Source organism: Epinephelus fuscoguttatus, linkage group LG3 (genome assembly GCF_011397635.1).
Source record: "Epinephelus fuscoguttatus linkage group LG3, E.fuscoguttatus.final_Chr_v1".
Taxonomy (NCBI): domain Eukaryota; kingdom Metazoa; phylum Chordata; class Actinopteri; order Perciformes; family Serranidae; genus Epinephelus; species Epinephelus fuscoguttatus.
Window position 1 is genome coordinate 16,629,167 of NC_064754.1, and position 22,400 is coordinate 16,651,566.

The window sequence follows — 22,400 nt, forward strand, 5'->3', positions numbered from 1 at the left end:
TGATTGAAACCCTTTTTTTTCCCTCAAAAAGTGGCTCTGGTTTATTGAATTGTCTTAAAGAAGACCGATGAAACAGTGATAGGAAAGTGGAGAAAAAGTTTTACTGTCATTAGTAAATTATGTCTAATTATATTTTGCTTCTTCTTGTTGGCTATTGGTTGTTGCATGTTATTAGAACTACTAAGCAGTAATATTGTGTGGTGGCGTGATGCATTCACTTGAGGAAAAAAAAAGCCCAGTTTTTCTGAATTACCATAAAACTTCAATTAGTAGCCTGGGCTATTATTTGCTTAAATCACTAAACGCAACAGGCTTACATAAGGGACAGGCCTTTATATCCCGGCACACACACAACAGCGCTATATCCTGTTAAAACAATACTATTAATTTTTACACACTGGGGACCCTTACGGACTAAAGGTATATAAATACTCACCGGGTTCTCAAGAAATAGACGAATATTCTGACTTTATGCCAGCTCCAGAGGGAGAGAGTCACCACTTGTTTTTCATCATGCAGGTAAATCTGAGTGACTTTCGGTCTTCTCTGGTGCTCATCATTTTGGTCAAATTAAATGAACCGAGCTAACGATGTGTAGCATCTATACTGACAAAAGTTTCAACACTTATATTTGTGTGTGCAAACCTAACAGCTGACTAATTACTCAACAGTCCGGTTATATACATCCAAAGAACTTAAGTAAAAATTAACTGACCAGGTGTCTTATTGAGACGGGCCTTCATTTGTCAAAATGTGTAGCTACACCAGGCGAGTAAAAGGGACTGGCTGTTTAATCGGGACTAGGCTGTTAATTGAAGTTTAACGGTAAGATTTTTTTTTTTTTTTTTTTTTTAGAATTCTGAGAAATATTTTCATGAAAATTTTTTTTTTTACCCTTCTTGCCCATAAAATTTTATTTTAATCATTGTTTTTTGTTATCACTGGTGGTTATTTCATTCAATAAACTTTAATTGATTAATTTTTAATATTTTATTATTTAAATTTTCCAGTGTAAAGCTATTGTTTTTATTCTTTTTTTCGTCCATGTTGTTTCACTTTTGCTATGTGAGACACTTTGGACTGCATTTTTATATGAAACTTACTATATAAATAAAATTGTTTTTCTGAATTAATGAAATTTTTATTGTTAATTCAGAAAAACAGAATATTTCCTCCAGTGAATGCATTACGCCTCTGTAATATCCAACAGACAAACGCATACTGTTCATGTTTTTGAGAGCTGACAGAGTGGATGTTGATTACAGCAGCTGATGCTGCCAGTCTCAGTTTGATAGGGGATGTATAGGCTTTCTGTCGGGAATTGTTACCAGGCAGCAAAGAGGTTTTGTAGGTATCAAATGGTAGAATCATCTAAAGTAGCCAACTGCACAGACGCATGCACACAAGCTGGGGCGGATAGATAGGGTTATCTAATGCTGTATGCTCGTGCTGAGTGAGGCTGGGGTAACAAAACACCCAGCCTGGTACCCTGCCTCGCTCACTGGCCCTCTTAATTATTCACACCGCCTGCAGGGGCCCGCAGACCTCGCTCGCTCGCTCTCTCTCTCTCACACACACACACAAACACACACACACACACACACACACACACAGTCAAAAGCATCTGCAGGTATGTTTAATTTACGTTCTTGAAGTTGTTTTCTTTTGTTGTCGCTGGTGGCCAAATCGGGCACTGTTCTGTTAACTGAGACAGGAAGGGGGGAAGAGACGGAGGGCAGGCCTCTGCTGATGAGGAATCTGATATCACAGAAAGCACAGTGGGCATCATTCATAGCATCCTCCATTCATCCTCAGCCACCCCCCTCCCCTCCTTCCTCAGAACTTGTAAGTGCCTATTATCTACCTTTCCCCTCCACCTCAACGGACAATCATCAGGAGCAATTAACCACTTTGTGTCGGACTAAGTGGGCTTACTGTATGGAGTAAGAGTCCCTCCCTCTTTGCACGAGATCTAAGTGATGGATTTGCCGATAGTTTGACATCAGGGTGCGCACTAATCTTCTGCACACTGACATCCACAGTCTTCATGTGCGTGTACAACTGGAGGGATATAGCAGGGATTGCAAGTGTGCGCCTCACCACGGATGTTGGACCTAGCTTGTGCGTGGTTGTGTGTGTGTGTGAGCGAGACACCTGAGGGTGTGTGCCAGTTTGGAAATTGTTGACTTAGCTTGTATGAGCTTAAATGAGCGATGGCCTTCTTTCAGTGTTTATTCATCTCTGTCATCTCAGCACATATATACCAAGAGCTCTACCTACAGATCCGCCCAAAGGCACCTCGTATTCCTTTGCAGAGGGTTGAAAGACTTTCCTACCTTTGCGTCAACCCAGAGCTAAACTGACCTTGACTGCAGTGCTGGACATTCGGTGCCCTAGGAAAAGCCCGCCCACCACTGCTTGACCTTATGTGTACAGAGGAAGATCAGTTCCAATGGCAGTTCAGTCATGCTGTTGCAGAGTGAAAAAGAGTCTTGTCTTCCTCTCAAGTGAGACTGACCTGTTTGTTCGATTGTCCTCGCACTCTTTTTCACATTTTCACTTTTGTGTTGCTGTGAAACCATGTGAAAAACAGCCTTGTTCCCTTGAACAAAAATAGCCCAAAACCTAACATGTATTTTGGGATTTGGCTGGTCTTATTACGGCAGAGCGAGGTGCCGCAGTGTGTGCAGCATGTACTTTGCTCTTCAAGCTAAAAATATTTGCTTTTCTTCCGACAGCACCGAGCTGCGCGTTACCTCGTCACCCCTCAAGATAAGGACCACGGGAACAAGTATACAGTCTCGGTGCACTTAATGATAGGACTCATCTTCCCTTTAAAAAAGGCCTGTGAAAAGACTCTGCAAAAGGCTTTTCTTTGGTCCTCTTTCATGCTTTGTCTTTTATTGACTTTCTTTGCCCTTTTTTTATAGTCCAGTGAGAGGTAGAGAGCAGGATCAGTGGAGTGTTTCATGTTCTGAAGGGTGAGGATCGATACAACCGAAGGGCAGCTTCTGCTTGATAAAAAGAAAATGGTCAGTGTAACTAGTACCATGAGATGGGTGTATGAGTGCAAAGAAGAAAGGGAAAGTGGGCAGAAATGAGGCTGCAGGTTACCCTTGTGTCCAGTAGAGGGTAGTAGTAATCCATAATGAACTGCTGTGGTCACCTCAAGCTTCCCCCTTTTTTTTTTGGTCTGTCTTTCTATCCTATTTTTCTCCACCAACAGCTGACGGACCTGTTGACTAAAGTTTCAACTTTAAGGAGCTCTGAGCTCTGATGCAAAGATCTTGCAATATCTAGTGTGTGTGTGTGTGTGTGTGTGTGTGTGTGTGTGTGTGTGTGTGTGTGTGACTTCCTGTAGTTTCTAGTGTGGAGGTGGGCTGCTGTTGTCATTCTGGCCCAGTATATATCCAGCTGTAACTCCTATTAAATCTCCCTCAAAATCTCTGGTCCCACACTCTGCATGACAGATGTGCCCCGGTGGAAGCCTTGCTAGAATTCACCTCAAACATCAGAGACCCTTCAAGTGTCGTGTGTGTGTGAGTGTGTGTATGAGTAAGATTTCGAATGAAAGTTAAATGATCCGTGCGGAGGAGCGGAGTCCCTTCGGCGGCCTCCAAGATAAGACGAAGCCCCAAAAAAGACACGAATGGAGGTAATGAATAATTACAACAAGCAAATATAACTGGCATGTGCTATATTTGTGCATGCGGGACCTCGACGTGTGTGTTTATATGCACGTGTGTGTGTGTGTGTGTGTGTGTGTGTGTGTGTGTGTGTTTGCGCCCATTTGCACGTAGGTGTGAGTGTGTGTGTGTGTGTGTCAGGGTGTTTGGGATAGATGGAGCCCTGTCACTGTGTCACCATGGAGATAAGAGAAGCCTGACAGCGAGGGAGAGAGAATGACAGCTTTTATATCAATCATACTGACTTATAACTACGTATGTGTGTAAGTTAAGGGGTTAGGAAAGGGTATTAAGCCGGAATCGAAAATAAATCAATGTCATGCGGTTTGTATGTCAGCATCTGTCAGATTGGCCTCACCTCTCACGGTAATCTCTAAACTCCAGTGACCACACGTAAAAACTCCCACACACACACACACACACACACACACACACACACACAGTCGTACACATGATGCACTGACACACAAAGAGACAGATGCCAGTGTGTGTCACCCATCTCTAAGTGCCTGGACAACATCCAGAAGGAGAGAGATGGCCAAATGTTGTCCTGGCACAAAAATCTACATCTTTCAGCTTCTCCCTGATCTAATTCTCTCCGTCTAATTTACTTTCTGCTCTTCTCTGTATCTACTCTGAATTCCTATTCCCCCTCTCCTCTCCTCCTGCAATTTCTTCCCACTTCCTCTTCCACCCTCTCTCCCTCTCTCTCTCTCTCTCACTCTCAATATTCACTCTGCCTCCAAACATCGTCCAACCCAGGGCCTCAGTGAGTCTGTAAGCTGATGCAGCGTATCTGTGAGGAATTGGGAATTCAATTGCAGAAAATCAGGCTTTTGAGTTTTCAGCCAGATATTTAATTATGGGAGTGAATTATAGCTGTGTCGCTGCAGGGACACAGCGGAGAGGTAATGTGACTAAGTAAACAATAAATAACCACTAAATAAACATAAAGTCAATGCCATGCTTGATTAGAAACATAACGCCCACTGCTGCCCTTGCTAAACCTCCCATGCTTACTTACTTTGGCCAACAACATCCAAACAGTCTCCGCTCTCCACACTCTGTGTATGTGTGCGTTAGCACCTTGAAACATATCACTAATATTATCTGAATCCTTTGCCCCACGGCGGCTCTCAGACAGTAGCCGAGAGAGAGGCCAGTAGTGAGATGGAAAGATAGAGAAGGGGAGGGGGGGGGGGGCTTGGAAGATAGTAAGATAGAAATCTAACCTCTACTGTGATTAGGTACTGACCTCATAGGCCTGCTGTCTGCACTGATAAAGGAACAGGAAGACACACACACACACCCTCTCCCCTATCCCTTATTTTGAACTCAGTAAATCATTTGATCCTTATCAGATGTTCATTCATTTCATTTCTCTCTTGTCTCTTTCGCTCTGGGTTTTCTCGCTTTTCATATTTCTGTCCGTTCCCCCCAAAAGCTAAGGAAAGAGATAATCTTGTCATGATCTGTTCTCAGAATCTATTGTTCACGCAGTCTCTTTCATTTTCCTCGCTCCGCTGAAAATGTTTTCTTTAAGTTAAAAACTAAGTTCAAACGAGGTAAACTCGCCGTATTTGGGGTTTTCCAGGCTTCGCTAGTCAAATACATTTTTTGCTGATGTCATTTTGCTGATTCACCTATTAAGACACGGAATGAAAAAATCAATGATGGGTGGCGTCCTGAGCTTGGATGGATTACCGAACGGGCCTACAGGGCACAGGCTCAGGGGCCCAGAGTGCCACAGGGACCCCTGGCCTTCACTCGCAAAACTTAAAATGCCAAATTAACATGTAGCGACCAGGAACAGACTCAAAATATCCACAAAGAGATGGAAGAGACTGCAAAAGGATGCAACACAACCATAAAAGACACAAATGACCTCATTATGACACAAAATTACCCGAAAAAGCCCAAAAAGTCAAACCACAAGGGGACACAAAATGACCAAAAAAGACACAAAATTATCTCATAGAGACCTAAACAACTACAAAAAGACGCAAAACAGCAAAAGAGAGACACATAATCACCTCAAAAAGATACAAAACAAGCACAGGGGACTCAAAACGACCACAAAAAGACAGAAAGACCATAAAAGGATGCAAAGAAGCTGCACAGACATAAAACCTGCTGGCTTAACAACCACAAAAAGACAAAATACAACTACAAAGAGACACAAAACAACTACAAAGACACATACAGCTACCACAAAAGACACACAAGTTAATACAATGCTACATCCTGAGGTCCCCATCAAGGTCATATTTCCTTGTTTTCAGTTTTGTTAGTACTTCCTGTTTTATTTTGACACTTACCCTTGTCACTCCATTCAGGCACTTTACTTCCTGCCCCTGTGTGTTTCTCTCCTGAGTGATTACCTGCCCCGCCCTGATTGTTTTCACCTGTCCCTCATTACCCCTCCTCCCTTGTGGATTTAGTCCACCTGCTGCCTTTTGTCTGTGCCAGTTTGTCTCAATAGTTTAGAGCACATGTTCTTGCCGTTTGTTCCTAGTTTTTTGATCAGTTATCTTGCATTTTTTGCATTCTGCATAAGCCCCAAGCTTCTGGGAACTTAGCTGTTATTTTTGGGCTGTTTTTCTGTGCGCTGTCCTTCGTTAAAGTCCTTGTGTTTTTGAGTCCTGCGAGTGAGTCCTTTCTTTCTGATATACAAAGCGACACAAAATGACCAAAAAGGACTCAAAATTACGTCAAAAAAGCACAAAAATGTTATTAACACACAAAATTGCCTTAAAGACACACAAAAGACCACAAAAGGATGCAAAGAAACTGCACACATAAAACTTCAACTTAAAAACATGCTAAACAACCACAGAGAGCCACAAAACAACTACGAAGAGACATGACACAACCACAGAAGACACAAAATGACCAAAAAAAAAAAAGACACAAAATTGCCTCCAAGAGACCCAGACAACTACAAAAAACAGCACACATTACACAAAGGACATACAAAATGATTACAGAGAGAACCAGTCAACAAAAACAGAGATAAAAGGATGTTAAAAGGACGCAAAACAACCACATGGAGACACAAAATGACCACAAAGAGACCCACAATCACCACAAAATCCGTGTGTCTTCCTCCTGTGTAGGAGAGATGGTGGGGCCCTTTGCATATTTGTGCCCAGGGGCCCATTGTCTCATAATCCACCCATGATCCTAAGAGCATGGTGAATCTGAGCAGGCACAAGAATGGACACGTATCTCTATTTAAGTGATGTCTGATAACTTTCAGTCTGCGATAAGACAGTGATACTGACACTGAATTTCATGAGCCGTGCTTTTTTTTGCCGCTGCCGAGTTCCTGAAGGCCTCATCTGATGTCAAGTAACTGTGTTAGCAGCCTTGTCAGATATCAGATATCCGTACTGTCAAACATAACTCATTTTAAAGTCTGGGTTAAAGCAGGGGATAACATGGTTATCCTCCCTCGTACTGTATATCTGTTGCACCGACATATTCATGCATGCGTGCGCATGTGCAGAGAGACGCTCGCACACACCTCCATTGAGTCAGTCAGCGAGCTCTCCATCATTGCCAGCGGTAGCCCGGTGCTCTTTGGTTGGTTGCAGGTTGATGGATGAGTCTCCCTTGAGCAGCTCTGTTAAAGCGCCTCTCTATCAGGCTGCAGCCGCATGGGCCCTCACATTTGATTAGATCCCAATGGAAGCCAGTTGCTCCCTGTCATCACTCATACAGCATAGGCCTGAGATGCAACAGAGACAGCCAATGGAGCACAGAGCTTGACGCGCTGAGGAAGCCATTTCGGTGCAAAGAGAGGATATTATGTGACTCATGTACAACTCTGTCTCACATGGGTGGCGCTGCACTTGGCTGGAGAGGAGAGATAGTGCGAGGGGAGAGGGATACTCATAAAGAGCAGAGTGTTATTTCCATTCTTCATGGGTTATATTCAGAGCCGAAAGCCTCATCCAAGATTCTATCAATCAAATTGCCCACCTATTCATTTAAATTACACCTGAATGAGAATGAGGACCATTACAGCACTTCAAAACTCAACAGCCTTCTGTCGCTTTGACTCTGTCTCCCTCTCTCTCTCTCTGTCTGTTTTCCCTCTCTCTCCTCTCTCCTTCATCTCTCATCTCCCTCCGTTGGTATTTACATGTCAATGACTTCTGTGTAAGTGCCTTTCTCTCTTTTTTTTTTTTTTTTTTTTGTCTCCTATTTACATGTCAGTGGCTTTCGCTGCTTGATGGCGCTGCGTTAAAATGAAAGTAATTTGCTCTGTGACAGTCAGACCATTTTACCAGCTATTACTCTCATCCATTCTGGTCAGTGAATACTGATGACAATGAAACCAGGGAGCTGTGAAGAAATTTTGCAAGCCCTTGTGTTAGTGACGCTGGTATGGCTTTCATGTGCTGGCAGTCCTGCCCCATTCACCTCTAAAAGAGAGAGTTATTTTAAATGATATGCATCTTCGTCCTTTTTCTTTGTTGGTCTTTGTTAAACTCTGCAGTCATTTTAAATCTTTATGCGAGTTAATTGCTTTAGCAGAAAAGCGTCGGCCGGAATGCGAGGAGAACAATTCTCTCTGACTTCTCATCCTGGTGGCGGCTGGAATATAGTAGTGGTTGTTTATTGCTCCGAAGCTGCCTGGTCACTGCAGCCTTTAAGTCGGGCCTGACATTCTTTATGAACTACACAACAATGTGAAAGCCATTACACTTCCAGTAAATTGCTTTGAAAACTTGATAGCTGCACCAAAAAAAAAAGAAAAAAAAAAAAAGCAATTTCAGCATGAAATCATGGTACTTCCCAGTGAGGGCCTGGAGATAAGTCTCAACTGATGATGCGGTTTAAAAATAAAGACTAATTTCCTTTTAATCAGCAGCATAGACTGCACCGCCCAGAGTGTTAAATCACTGTTGCAGAAGTGATTTGAGGATGTAGGCGAGGGGGGGTGTAAGTGACATGTTCGGGGTCAGCTGCTCACGTGTGTGGACGGACACACAGACGCATCAACTCTCTGCTGTGTTGTTTTTAAGAGTTCCGTTGGCCATTAATGATTTAGTCTTACAGGCAGGACAGAAATATGACTGCTTATGACTAAAATATTGATGGCGTTGCATGAATTATTAATAGGGCTGATTTCTGGAATAAAGATGCAGTTGACCTACTGTAGTCAGAGGTGAGGTACAGTGGTCCCGCTGTTTCGTTCGATGGATTGCGGTGGCATCGCCGCTTTTCACGGGGATGCTTTTTCTTTTCCTCTCTTTGGGGAAAAGTGTTTCTCTGTGCGCAGGAACGTGTCTCACCCTGTGGCTTTGTGAGTCTGCGACAAATACTCATCTGTTCCTCGAGATATGCATGTATGAATGAGAGGGACTTGTACCGAGGCCATCCCGCCAGTGATGTGTTTATTCTTTAAACAACTACATTGCCCACAGATTGTTAGATAGTCAGCTGACAGAGTCGCAGCCTAGCTCCTATGCACAGCACTCTTTTGCCAAAACAACCTGCATGCTTTTAAATCTGTTTGTGTTTGTGCTGCCTCCAGATGAATTTAATTTGGCACCGAGGAGCGGGTAGTTTGTGCAAATCTTAGTATGCTCTTGGATCCGGCAGACAGAGTATTGGAACAGAGACATGGCACGTAAACAGTCGAATTAATGCTCGTCGCGATGACTGTAAAGGATTGATGAATTTCTGTTTGCATTAACTAAATGTACCTTTGCGAAGTTCAATTAAAACGCTCCTCTAATCGCCTCCTCGTCTCCTTTCCTAACTTGTTCCCTTGAAGATTCATAAACCCCCAGGTTGTCTCTCATCAGCTTGAATATTCACAGTCTCCTCTCGTCTCCTCGTTTTGTGGCAGTTAGTAAACCATCACATCAGGTTTCACTGCCGGCTGAGTTCTCGGGCTTCGCGATTGTCCTCTCTCAACTTCGTCCTCATTCCTCCCTCGCAAATTAGTGGGGCATTGGATTGATTTTTCACCCTTTTTTTCGTTTTATCTTAACATGACCCTCTGCAGAGCGCTTGACGGCGCTGAGGTTTTTTTTTTTTTTTATGGAGCTGTGATAGATAGATATGGAGTTCTGGAGATGAGTTTGACTTGAAGCTAGAGGCAAAGGAGACAGTAATACATGCTAATGACTCGCAAAAATGAGGCCCTAGAGGTGCACAAAGAGTTTGGGCGACAGGAAAAATTGTCCAGCGCAGGCATGTTTCAAGGAAGGACAAAGAACAAAAGGAGATTATTCTTAAGCGTTTAGGCCGCGGCTAAGTTTACTGGCTTGGGCTGCTTCGTCCTTCTCATGGGTCAAGAGGACAGGGGTGCAGGGGGGGGGAGGGAGGGGTGAACAGATAGTATCTCCCTCCTCAAGGGATGGAGGGAAGCTGAGGGGATAGAGAGGTAAGCACAGTGAGGAAATGGAAAAATAGAGGGATGGAGATAGGAGTGAGTGGTGAGGAGAGACTATAGAGTGGGGGGGGGGGCAGGAAGGGAGAAAATGGAGGAGAGGTGTTTATTCCTTTGATAGGAGTGGGGAAATATTTAGGATAGATAAGATAGGGAAGACTTGTTTTTTTCCAGCAGCTGTGATTTGTTTACATTTAAATTTTCACCTGAATAAATTGGGCATATAACACACAGGGCGGATAAATATCTCTCCGCTCACAACAATCCTTTCGCAAAGCTTAGTGTTTCAGTTGCATTGTGGGCCACGGGGTGAATACCTGGGTTTAGATGGCAGGTATAGATGAAACAGATTTAAGGCTGTAAAGAGATTAGCCATAATCTATCGCTGAAAGCAGGGGGCTTTGAGTAACATCATGCACAAGCACAATGGAAGTCTGCAGAATTTGGATTGTGCAGGGCTGGATAGTGTGTGAGTGAGAGTGTACGTGTGTGTGTGTGTCTCTAAATGATGAGGTTGAGTCCCAAGCCGCCAGCTAATGGTTTCCATAGATTTATTGGCAGCACCGGGGGTACTTTGTTTTAGACTCACGAGACAAGTCGCAATATGTCACCTACTCAACCAGCCTACAGACATCAGACTTAACACCAGATCTGTCTGAATGGCTGTCAGGATGTACATTGGAATGTGTGCAGGAGAGGAATGGAAATGAGGAAAAACAGAGCGGTAGAAAAACAACAAAGTGTTAGCTAATGTGAGTGACAGAGAGGCCTTAAAGCTGCAGTGTGTAAAATTAAGGGGTATTTAGTGACTTCTGGTTAGAATTCTTTCAGTGTTCATTGTTCAGGACAGTTTCACATACAAATAAAGTGCTTGGCACATCAGAGATGGGCTGCTAACCTAGCACCTGCCAATGTGTGATCACCTTTCTGCTCTTCACCCTTCAGACATGGTACCTAGACCCTAGTGTTTCCACCGCAAACAGTACTCTTTCATGTGGGTGGTGCTGTTGTCACTCACTGCTCCATCTAGCACTCTCTGTATTTCCTCCTTTATCAGTCTGCACCTTGTTTATCGTCCACAGAAGAGGTTGCATGCTGACATTTTCAGTACAAAATACAACAGGCTGCAGTGAGAGTCTCTCTCCATGGGATATTTAAAAATAGTGGGTTTGTGCATTTAGTCCTTCTCAGGCAAGCGCAGGGGTTTAGTGTTGCCAGAGCCCACAGAAGCGGTGCTCCACCATGCTTTTTTCCCCTCCAAGTGAGGATTGTAATATGTGCAATTCACATGATATACATAAAAGCTTGAAGATCCACTCATTACTAAAAGTGTACAACATCCAAGAGAGACAATAAAAGCAAAAGTAATGGTCAAAGTTATCATAGTGAAATTTTAGGTGTGCTGATGTATTTACACAGCGAACAACTCATACATCCAAGTAACATACCAAGTTCCGCCAGCCCAGTAAATTGAATTATTTTTTTTCTCAGATTACAGCTGCTTCAAGAGGCAGCAAACCATGTATTCATTTTATAGTTAAAGTTTACTATATGTAAAACTCTCCACAGTATGTACAGTGGTTACATGAGCTTCAAAACCAGCCACAGCTCAGCCCTGAGCAGAGTGACCATCCTCTATTGACCAATCAACGGACTGCAGTGTTCACAGCTCCACCTATTAGTACCAGATCTGTGTGCCAGGTACCCCAACAGAGGGGGGAGCAAAAATGGGGACAGTACGGAACGGTTCCATTGGTACCATCCACAACTTTTCACAGTGAAAACGGAAAAAAGCGCACCGAACTGAGCTGAACCGTACTGCTTGGTGGAAACGGGGCTTTAACATTCAGATTTTCAGGAGGTTTCTACCAGGAGCTTAATTATCCGCAGAGATTATAAATGACCTTTAGTCAAGCAGGTAAATACGCTGAAAAAAGCAGTTTCACGTCAAAAACATTGGTGTTTTTCTGACGCTCTCATCTTGGAAGGGCTACTTAGTACAGCAGCCTATGTGTAAATGCGAAAGCGCAAATGGCCCTATCGTGAGCCAGTGTTTGGTTTTACCGTTCTGGGCTACTGTACAAACACGGTGGTGCAACATAGTGATCTGTGAGACGAGTACTTGCTCCCTTTGTAGATATAAACATCTCATTCTTGTTTTCAAGTGATTAGAAACTAAAGAAAACACACATATTATATTCCGTTTCTGTCAATATATCCCCCTACACCCTGCACACTGAACCTTTAAGTACTGGTTCAGTGAAACCACAACCGGTGTTTGGTGGTCGATTCCACCCATGGATATTGGATATGCCTCGCTATAACCACCTGTGAAATCACAGCACAGAGCATTTGAAGCCTTTAGGCAAAGTACTTGTCTCTCCAACAATAGTGTTTTCATAACCAGCCAACTGGGAGGAGATCTAAAGAGAGAGGCAGGAGCACTAATCAATAGGAGAGGGCGGACCGGTGTCAAACGGCAAATAAACAAACAAGCCATTATCCTGACGCACACTCACACACACACCAGGGTATGTATAAATGCAAAGACAGAGATGCACGAAGGCTTGGTAAATGTATAATAAAATATGTGTGTTAATGTGCGTGATTGTATGCAAGTGGCGGAGCAGAAACCAAGTCATTCCTATTCACACTGACTCTCTCCGCTGCGTCTGTGTGTGTGTGAAGTGTTCCCATGCAAACAGGCTAACTACGTGTCTGTGACAGCTTCGCACATTTATGATAAATGTGGGTGTATGTTTTTTTTTTTTACTTGTTTGGAAAAAGATGGTGAAAATAAAAGAAAGGCAGGAGCAGAGGAGAGACTGTGGCTGGTGTAAACACTGATATTACTGTATTGATCAAACCCTCATATCTGGTGGCAGTTAGATGGCCCACGGGCGTGACTCCGTGTGTGAGCGTGTTAAAGTGATCTGTGCATCATCTGCTGGGTATGCACGTGCGCATTTGTCTACGTGTGTGCGTGCTTTATCTCCCTCTGTCAACAATTTGTGTGTGTGTGTGTGTGTGTGTGTGTGTGTGTGTGTGCGTGTGTTGAAGTTTGTTCTGGGCAGCGCTGGTGACAGAGCGGGGGAGAAGGAGAAGTGCTATCGATTTTTAGCCCAGCCATGCTAGAGAAAGATCTGTTTGGGTGGAACTGTGATTACCTCCCTTTCTCACCCACCTCTCTCTCCGTCTCCCTCCCCTCACCCTTTCACTTAGCATACATGCAGTATCTATCTATCCGTCCAACATCTCACCCGTCTCAATCGTTAGGCCTAAACAAAGCGTGTGATGTGCTCTCGCTGTCGTCTATTTCTGGATGCCAGCACGTCTGGGAGAGAATATGTTTCAGATTTTTTGCAGCTTAGAAATGGTGCGTTTATATTCTAAGTATACCACACTTTCCACATTGGGATTTTGTGTGTTTGTGCGCAGCCACATGTGTGTTTGTGCCTGTGTGCACTTTCTAAAACAATGGCAATAGTATCTGAGGTTTTAAAAGATTTAGGAGTGAATCAGTTGCCTGGTTACAGGAGTCTGTTTGTTTGGTTGCAGTTTGCATGCACACAATCCCGCACACACACACACACACACACACACACACACACACATAACCACACCTATAAATATGCATGCACATACATGCACATAGAAATATTTTTCATTTTCAGAAGGTATGTATAATGTAAAACATGCCCCATTTACTAACAAACTTAATCCCGACTGCTAAGTACGACGGACTGTCTGACTGGCGCAATCTGACCCCAGATCAGCGTTCATCTGTCTGTCTGCACATCTGTCTGTCTCTCTGCTCACCAGCTTGTCAGTCCTCCTCTCAGGCCTGTGAGAATGGAACAGACGGCAACACAAAGGCAATCTGTGTTTCTCAGTGTGCGTAGTGAGATAAACAGATAAATGATTAGTTGCAATAGAGGAGAGGGAGTCTTAGTGTCATCATTATGAGGGAGAGAGGGATCGGGATTAAAAGACCAGCATTGTGTCTAACAGATTATTGGGTCCATGTGTGTGTGTGTGTGTGTGTGAGAGAGAGAGAGAGTGCCTGCATGTGTGGTTGGCTGGTTTTCTCATTACAGGATTAAAGAGCATCTGGTTCAATGTTCCTACTCAACCCTGCCATTCAAAGTCACGGGGGAAATAATACAATGTTGTCTCATGTAGGTGAACTGCATGTGCTTGTCCATGTGTGTCCATGTATCTGTGTCTATATATGTGTGTGTGCGCGCATGACACATACATGATCGTGCACGCATGTCAACTGGGAGAACAGATATGGATTGAATGGAAGTGGACACGGGCAGAAATGAAATTGCTGCGTCTGGAGCCTGTGTCACAGAGAGTGGAGAAGCTTGTATTGTGGGCTCTCTGTGTGAAAAACTCTTGACTCAAATCTATTTCTGGTTATATAATGAAAGGTGGACTGCGAAGGGCTTAGCTGGATCTGTTGGTGAGTACAAAGCCAAGAAAGTGATGGGAGAGAGAGGTGGAAGGAGACAGTGAGAGCAGGCATCATGTAGATAGATAGATAGATAGATAGATAGATAGATAGATGGATGGATGATAGTATAGACAATAAAGGTCCTAATGCTGTTATAGATTTCCTGTCTAATTGGCCCATTGTAGGATGTAGCAGCACAGTGCATCACATTAAGTGTCTAAGTGGTTGACACTGTAAGCTCAATTATCTGATGCACTGAGGGCATGACCTTAAACTATCTATATTTTCCTGTCTACTGTCTGTCTGTGATCAGTGTTAAGTTCACTGATGAAAACTATGATGAAAATTTTGCGTCAAAGACCTTTTTTCCACGACTAAAACGAGACGATAACGAGCTAAAAATGGATCTTGGTAATAAAAGCCTAGACAAAATCTATGCTTCATTTTCATTGTCGAGACAAGACGTGACGAAATTGTGCTTGTAATTATCTTCAAATGCTGCATGAGTGACCGACTGGCAAACTCCAGTAAATAGTCTGCGCCAGGATGTTTTGCTAGCCAGCAAAAACACTAATGCTGCATTCACATGGAATCAGGCAAACGGCAGATGGCAAACCGGATGTCATGTTAGTGGACGAGAGAAGGACCGTAAAACTTGGGCGAGGCCGGCAGAGATTCCGTCCACGGCAGACGGCAATGCTGTCCAAAGATAAATTATTTTAACTTTTACCATTCACTGGCCACGGAATACTCAACCGGATGTGACGTAGTTCCAAAACAGAAAAGAAAACATGGCTGAACTCCACAACGAAAAGCTAGTGCTTTTGTTGCAGCAGCACCCAGAATTATATGACCAAACTTTAAAACCCTACCGTGATGCTTCCAAGAAGGCGTACATATGGGAGGAATGGGTGGAATACCAGGTACGTAATATGAAACGTAACGTTATGAATTGCTTTATTAGCTTAGTGAGCTATCTGGCTAACGTTAGCTCTCTGTAGCCCAAAAACATCACCATAGCAACAATCACATGTCACGAGTCACATGTGTCAGCAGATGTCTCCCGTTTGCTGCCTGCCATCTGCCTGATTCCATGTGAATGCAGCATAACACTGGAGCAGCGTCAGCCATTGGTAGTAAATAGAAGTAGCAGTAAAGAAGCAGTTGTGTGTGTCTGACTGTGGATGGTGGCGGTGCTTAATGGATTTATGGAGTTTGTTTGTTACAGCAGTGGCTGGTAGCTGCTGAACGGCAGCGGAGCAAGCAGCCACCGGCCGCCGGACTTCACATCTGATCCCTGCAGGACTAAAACTAAACATTCATGTTGCAGTGCATTTAATTAAATGACTATGATATAACTATGCAAAATAAACAGTCATACAAAGTAATTTAGAAAATGAATAACATTTCTGTTTATTGAAAGCAGAAAAATAATAAGTACCAGGCCTATGTCTCTAAAAACATGGGACACAACATGTCCCTACAAGACCAATATATTACAGTCTCCACTGTCTTGAACAATCATTTTCAAATAGGAATATAATTGAACAACAGCTTTAGCTTTTTAGCCTTTTCTTGTAAATCACTGAACTGTGTTTACATTAATTTCAGCTGAAACATTAACCATACAGAGCAGAACATGCTCCAAAGTGCCAGACATTTCACGCCTAGGCCTCCAATACATTCATCACTGCTAACGGGAGCTAAACAGCGCCACCCTACCCTCAATGTAACACAATGCTGATTTGTGGTCAGTAGAGGAAGTGCACAAAAACAGAAGAAAGGACGCGCACATCCCCAAAAGCCCGTTTGGGTTGGGTGCTGGATCTAAAAAATCAACAATGAACAGAAAAATGATGAATCCGCACACCAAAATGAGCTCCCGTGCAATTTAATAGCGTGACGTTTCGAGCTCTACGCTCTTCCTCAGACTGCTGAATATTATTGTGGAGTCGCCATCTTAAATACCCATAATGCACAGGTTACACCACGTGCTACAGCAGGTAAACATTTCTGCCGGTTTGTTTGAGAGGGTCACCTAATACATGCGATTCAGTACAAATACATGATATATAAAAGAATAATATGAAAAATAACATGAAAAAATTATTATTATAAGAAGTATCTATGTATGCACGTGAAGCTGCAATAGCCTGCCACATAAATATCAGAAGATACAATATATGAGCCAGGTCATCGCAGCTCCACATGGATATAATCAAATACACAACATGTCGCATATCCATCCAAAAACCATAGCCGTGATGTAACAAATACATATAATGATACACATATAATGATACACATATATACACATACATACACCCATATACTCATGATACACTATATATATATATAATAATTATAAAGTATGTGTACCTCACATAGATGAGTACTCCATAATAGGACTCAGGCACTTAGGCCATCATACTGTACTACCTATAAGAGGCGCCTCTCTTTAACTGACTGCTCAGTCCTGTCAAAGGTATATAACACCAGAAAATCACAGTATAATAAGATAAGAACATTATATAATAACAAAGTATAATAACAAAGACATGATAACAATCAAGGATTCAGGACCTGAATGAAAATGTGTATTTAAAGAAAATGTGTATTTAAAGAAAAGGACGAATATCAAAGACACAGGGACACCCCCAGGGAGACCCATTGTTGCAGCAATAGGGTCAGTTACTGAAAAAATCTCAGCTTTTGTGGACTATTTCCTTCAACCTCTGGCCAGTACATTGCCATCATACACCAAAGATTCTATGGATTTTATTAAGACCATTAAGGCAATACAAGATTTGGAGGACACACACTCCCTGGTCACCATGGACATCGAGGCCCTATACACGAATGTTCCTTTTGATGGGGGCTTACGAGCTGCTAAATTCTTTTTGGACCATAGACGTGAATGTAATCCCACTACAGATTGCATCTTGGACCTCATAAAAGAAGTACTGACCTCTAATTATTTTCTTTATGGTAATGATTTCTTCCTTCAGGTCTCAGGTGTTGCCATGGGATCTAAGATGTCCCCCACTTTTGCTTCCCTGTATGTTGGACTCTTCGAACATGAACTGATTTTCAACCAACTAGAGAATCCATTTCTCCAATACATCTCACATTGGAAGAGGTACCTGGACGATGTGTTTTTTATTTGGAAAGGACCTGAATATCTTTTACAGGAGTTCCACACTTTCATCAACACCAGGAATCGACATCTGCAATTCACCATGTCGGTTGATAAGACTAAAATGAACTTCTTGGACATAATGGTGATAAAAGAAGAGGACCACCTGAAAACTGACTTATATCGTAAACCCACCGACAAAAACTCTTTGCTTCATGGTGACTCATATCATCCGACATCTCTTAAGAAAAGCCTCCCGATCTCACAGTTCAATAGAATCAGGCGGATTTGCAGCTCCGATGAGGCTTTTATTGTACAATCTAATGAACTGATGAACCGTTTCAGAAAAAGAGGATATAAGGAGCCTTGGATCCAGGAGGCTGTGTCACGTTTTAGCAACATGTCTCAAACGGAATGCCTCACCAACACCAGACCAAGGCAGCGAACAGGGGGTGATCTGTGCCATACAATACTCACCTGTTGCCAAGGATATCACCAAGACAATTAAACAACATTGGCACATTATTGACTCAGACCCAACCCTGAAGGACATTTTTATCAAACCTCCTAGGGTGGTCTATAAAAGACCTCCCAATCTGCGCAACATGCTGGTGAGAGCTGATCTCCCTCCTCCTCCTCCCCCCTCACATTTCCTGGGCTCAATAGCTTCTGGGAATTACCCTTGTGGTCGCTGCCAACAATGCCACTTTACACAAAAAACTGTTTCTTTTAACCACCCACATACAGGTAAAAAATATAACGTTAAAGGTATTATTACATGTTCCACAACCAATGTCATTTACATGTTAAAATGTCCATGTGGACTAGCATACATCGGTAAGACCACCAGAGCTTTAAAGACTAGAATAGCCGAACATCGCAGCACCATTAGGAATGAAGTTACCTCGAGCCCAGTGGCGGTACATTTCTCTGCAGCAAGACACAACATTTCTACCCTCAGATATGTGGGTATTGAAACATTGAAATGTCCACGGAGAGGGGGTGATATTAACTCTTTATTATTGAAGGGGAAGCATTTTGGATACATACATTGGGCACATTGGCCCCTAAAGGCCTTAATGAAGACTTTGATATTCGTCCTTTTCTTTAAATACACATTTTCTTTAAATACACATTTTCATTCAGGTCCTGAATCCTTGATTGTTATCATGTCTTTGTTATTATACTTTGTTATTATATAATGTTCTTATCTTATTATACTGTGATTTTCTGGTGTTATATACCTTTGACAGGACTGAGCAGTCAGTTAAAGAGAGGCGCTTCTTATAGGTAGTACAGTATGATGGCCTAAGTGCCTGAGTCCTATTATGGAGTACTCATCTATGTGAGGTACACATACTTTATAATTATTATATATATATATATAGTGTATCATGAGTATATGGGTGTATGTATGTGTATATATGTGTATCATTATATGTGTATCATTATATGTATTTGTTACATCACGGCTATGGTTTTTGGATGGATATGCGACATGTTGTGTATTTGATTATATCCATGTGGAGCTGCGATGACCTGGCTCATATATTGTATCTTCTGATATTTATGTGGCAGGCTATTGCAGCTTCACGTGCATACATAGATACTTCTTATAATAATAATTTTTTCATGTTATTTTTCATATTATTCTTTTATATATCATGTATTTGTACTGAATCGCATGTATTAGGTGACCCTCTCAAACAAACCGGCAGAAATGTTTACCTGCTGTACCACGTGGTGTAACCTGTGCATTATGGGTATTTAAGATGGCGACTCCACAATAATATTCAGCAGTCTGAGGAAGAGCGTAGAGCTCGAAACGTCACGCTATTAAATTGCACGGGAGCTCATTTTGGTGTGCGGATTCATCATTTTTCTGTTCAGTAGAGGAAGTGCAACAATAAATAAATATTTAAAGAGATATTCCGACTGCTGGCAGCGGGAAAATAATAATTATTTAATTATTGAAAATTTGAGCATGGGCCGTGGGCCAAAACTAATCGGGCCCCAAATTGGGCAGCCCTGCTGTAGAAGGTTCATGGGTTGATGCTGTTTGACAGGCAGGAGGCTCAGTTGTCTGTGAGTGTAGCTGTGCTGAAAGTTAACAGTCTGAACTCAGATCAGTTTTCTATGACAGAGATGAAAGTTTAGTTTTAATCACCAGCTTGACATGAGTATATCATTCTTCACCTGCAACTATCATGTTGCAGGTGAAGAATGAATTTGGGCTTTAATTAAGTTATTTTTCAGTGAGATCGATAAGTCAGAGTTTACAATGAACCTGGGTATAAATCCTTGCTGTCTCAGCTTAGTGTTTGAGACAATATATAGAGAGATATTGAGCTTTTCAAAAGACCATCAGTAAGTGTGTGTTCATAAATAACCCCTTAAACCTGTAAGAAACTGCAGGTGAAATGCAAGTTTTCAGAAATTATTTGTATTTGTAGAAAAAATTGTCTAAATGAAAATTTTGTGCAACCTGTCAGCTTGATTCTAATTTCTAAAACATGAATTAGCCTAACTGGATTAGTTTAAAGGTTAAGAAAACAAACAACCCCCCCCCCATAAAAACATAATGACTAAAAGTTGACTAAAATGTCATGAATTTTTGTCGACTAAAACATTTTGGATTTTTTTGGACTAAAATTAGACTAAAACTATGAAGGATAAGAATTACTAAAATGTGACTAAAACTAATAAGCATTTTCATCTCAAGGCTAAAACTAAAATAGCTGTCAAAATTAACACCATCTACGACATGTATATGTGACATTTGTGTTCACCACAGTCTTCATTAAAAAGGTGTTTGGCTTTCAGAGAGTGTGAAGCAGAGTGTGAATGTGGGTACAAATAGGTTGTCTAGTTGCCTCAAATTAAGAGTTTGAGTTTTTCAAGTGACGATCAGTAAGAGTGAGCTTGTAAATTATGATTTAATCCTGTCAGAAAGAAATTTGGGGGGGGCTGGAGCCTATCCCAGCTAACATCGGGCGAGAGGCAGGGTACAGGTACCTGGACAGGTCGCCAGACTATTGCAGGGCTGACACATAGAGACAAACAACCACTCACGCTCACATTCACACCTACGGGCAATTTAGAGTTATCCTATGTTGCAATTAACCTAGTCCCCAATCTGCATGTCTTTGGACTGTGGGAGGAAGCCGGAGTGCCCGGAGAGAACCCACGCTGACACGGGGAGAACATGCAAACTCTGCACAGAAGGGCTTCCACGCCCGGGATCGAACCGGCAACCCTCTTGCTGTGAGGCGAGAGTGCTAACCACCACACCACCGTGCCGCCCGCAATGACTTTTCATCAACTAAAATATGATGAGTTGTTGTGGATTAAAAATAAACTATGACAATAAAAATGACTAATAAAGTAATAAACATTTTCATATAAAGCCCAATACACTGCAATTTTGGGCTGTCCCAGATGAAAGATGACCGGTGTCAAAGAGACGTGGTGATATCTTTGGTCGTAATGGTGGTCCTATGTTGCACAATGACCGGTTGAAGAACGGCCTTTGTCACAGTCTTGCGATCAAAGACAGCCTGGGACAAAATTCTGACAGCATCAGGAATTTTCCATCTACTGACCGACCAATAGAAATGCAGCATGAAATGACTAGTGCTAAACCCGAACAAACAGATGGATAGCAGCTCGCCATGGAGACAAAACACATAAAAGAAATGTGTGGGACTCAAGCAAAGTGGAAAACCTTGTCGAGCTGTGGCAGCTGAAGCCTTGCCAGTATGATGTCTCCTCCGGCTCTTACCATGATCTTGTAAAGGATGTAGTATGGAATGAAATAGTGGCGGAGTTGCAGCTGCCAGGTGAGCAGACACACCACAGTATATAGTGCTTACAAAACCTTAGGTTATTTAATAATGTGACCCTCTGTGTTGCTTCACAGTTGGAGAAGCAATAACTCGTGCAGCATCCTTGTGCGCTCGGTATGGGAAGCTGTTGCATTGTACATTGTAGCCTGTGATTCAGTGGGCGCTGTCATCGTACAGTCTGAAGTTTATTAGATTCATGTCACACAGTGTAGCCATACTAAACTTATAAGATTGCTTAAATATCACAGTGTAGGATTTAAAGACGAAATCTGGTGTGTCCCCATTTTGTTTGTATCATGCACACACACACAAGGACGCATATGCATTCTTGTAAGTTCATGCTATTCTGCTGATTGACAGTTGGTAGCGGTAATGCATGGTATGTGGAAATGCGCCAGCAAAGGCAAGCAACAAGAAGAATTTGTTTGTTTACAAGAAAACTGCATTTTGCACTTTCTTTGAATACACATACAAAAGATTTTAAGAAAAGGGGATGGCTCTGGTGGAAAAGAGTCTGGCGTTCCAGGTGAGATTTGAGGTCAGTTAGCGGCTGACCTGTCACACACACATATGGTGGGTACGTTTCGTGCTTGCAACCTCTGGATAGTTGGACCATTTGCTGTGTGGGGCAAATAAACACAGCCTGCAAAAACACTCCAGTGCCCCACAATGGACTGAAAAAAAAAAATGTCTGTACCATGTCTGTGCATCACGTTAGCACTTGACATCACATGCCAATGCTTGGCTTTTCATAGATGTGTTGATTAGAAGTTTCTAACACAACACCTGTGAGTGATGGCACATAATGCTGATTATTTCTACTTTGAGTGCCAGTGACTTACTTTTTAGTGAGCAATAACTTGAG

General features: G+C 42.4%; 1 protein-coding gene across 1 annotated transcript in view; it reads left to right on the forward strand.

Moving 5' to 3' along the window:
- Positions 1-17,793: 17,793 nt before the first annotated feature.
- LOC125883384 (uncharacterized) overlaps positions 17,794-22,400 on the forward strand; it is a 30,207-nt gene continuing 25,600 nt past the window's right edge. Inside the window, exons 1-2 of the mRNA XM_049567617.1 lie at positions 17,794-17,908; positions 18,036-18,745. Coding sequence (XP_049423574.1) covers positions 17,794-17,908; positions 18,036-18,745 — 825 coding nt within the window. The remainder of the gene's footprint in view (positions 17,909-18,035; positions 18,746-22,400) is intronic.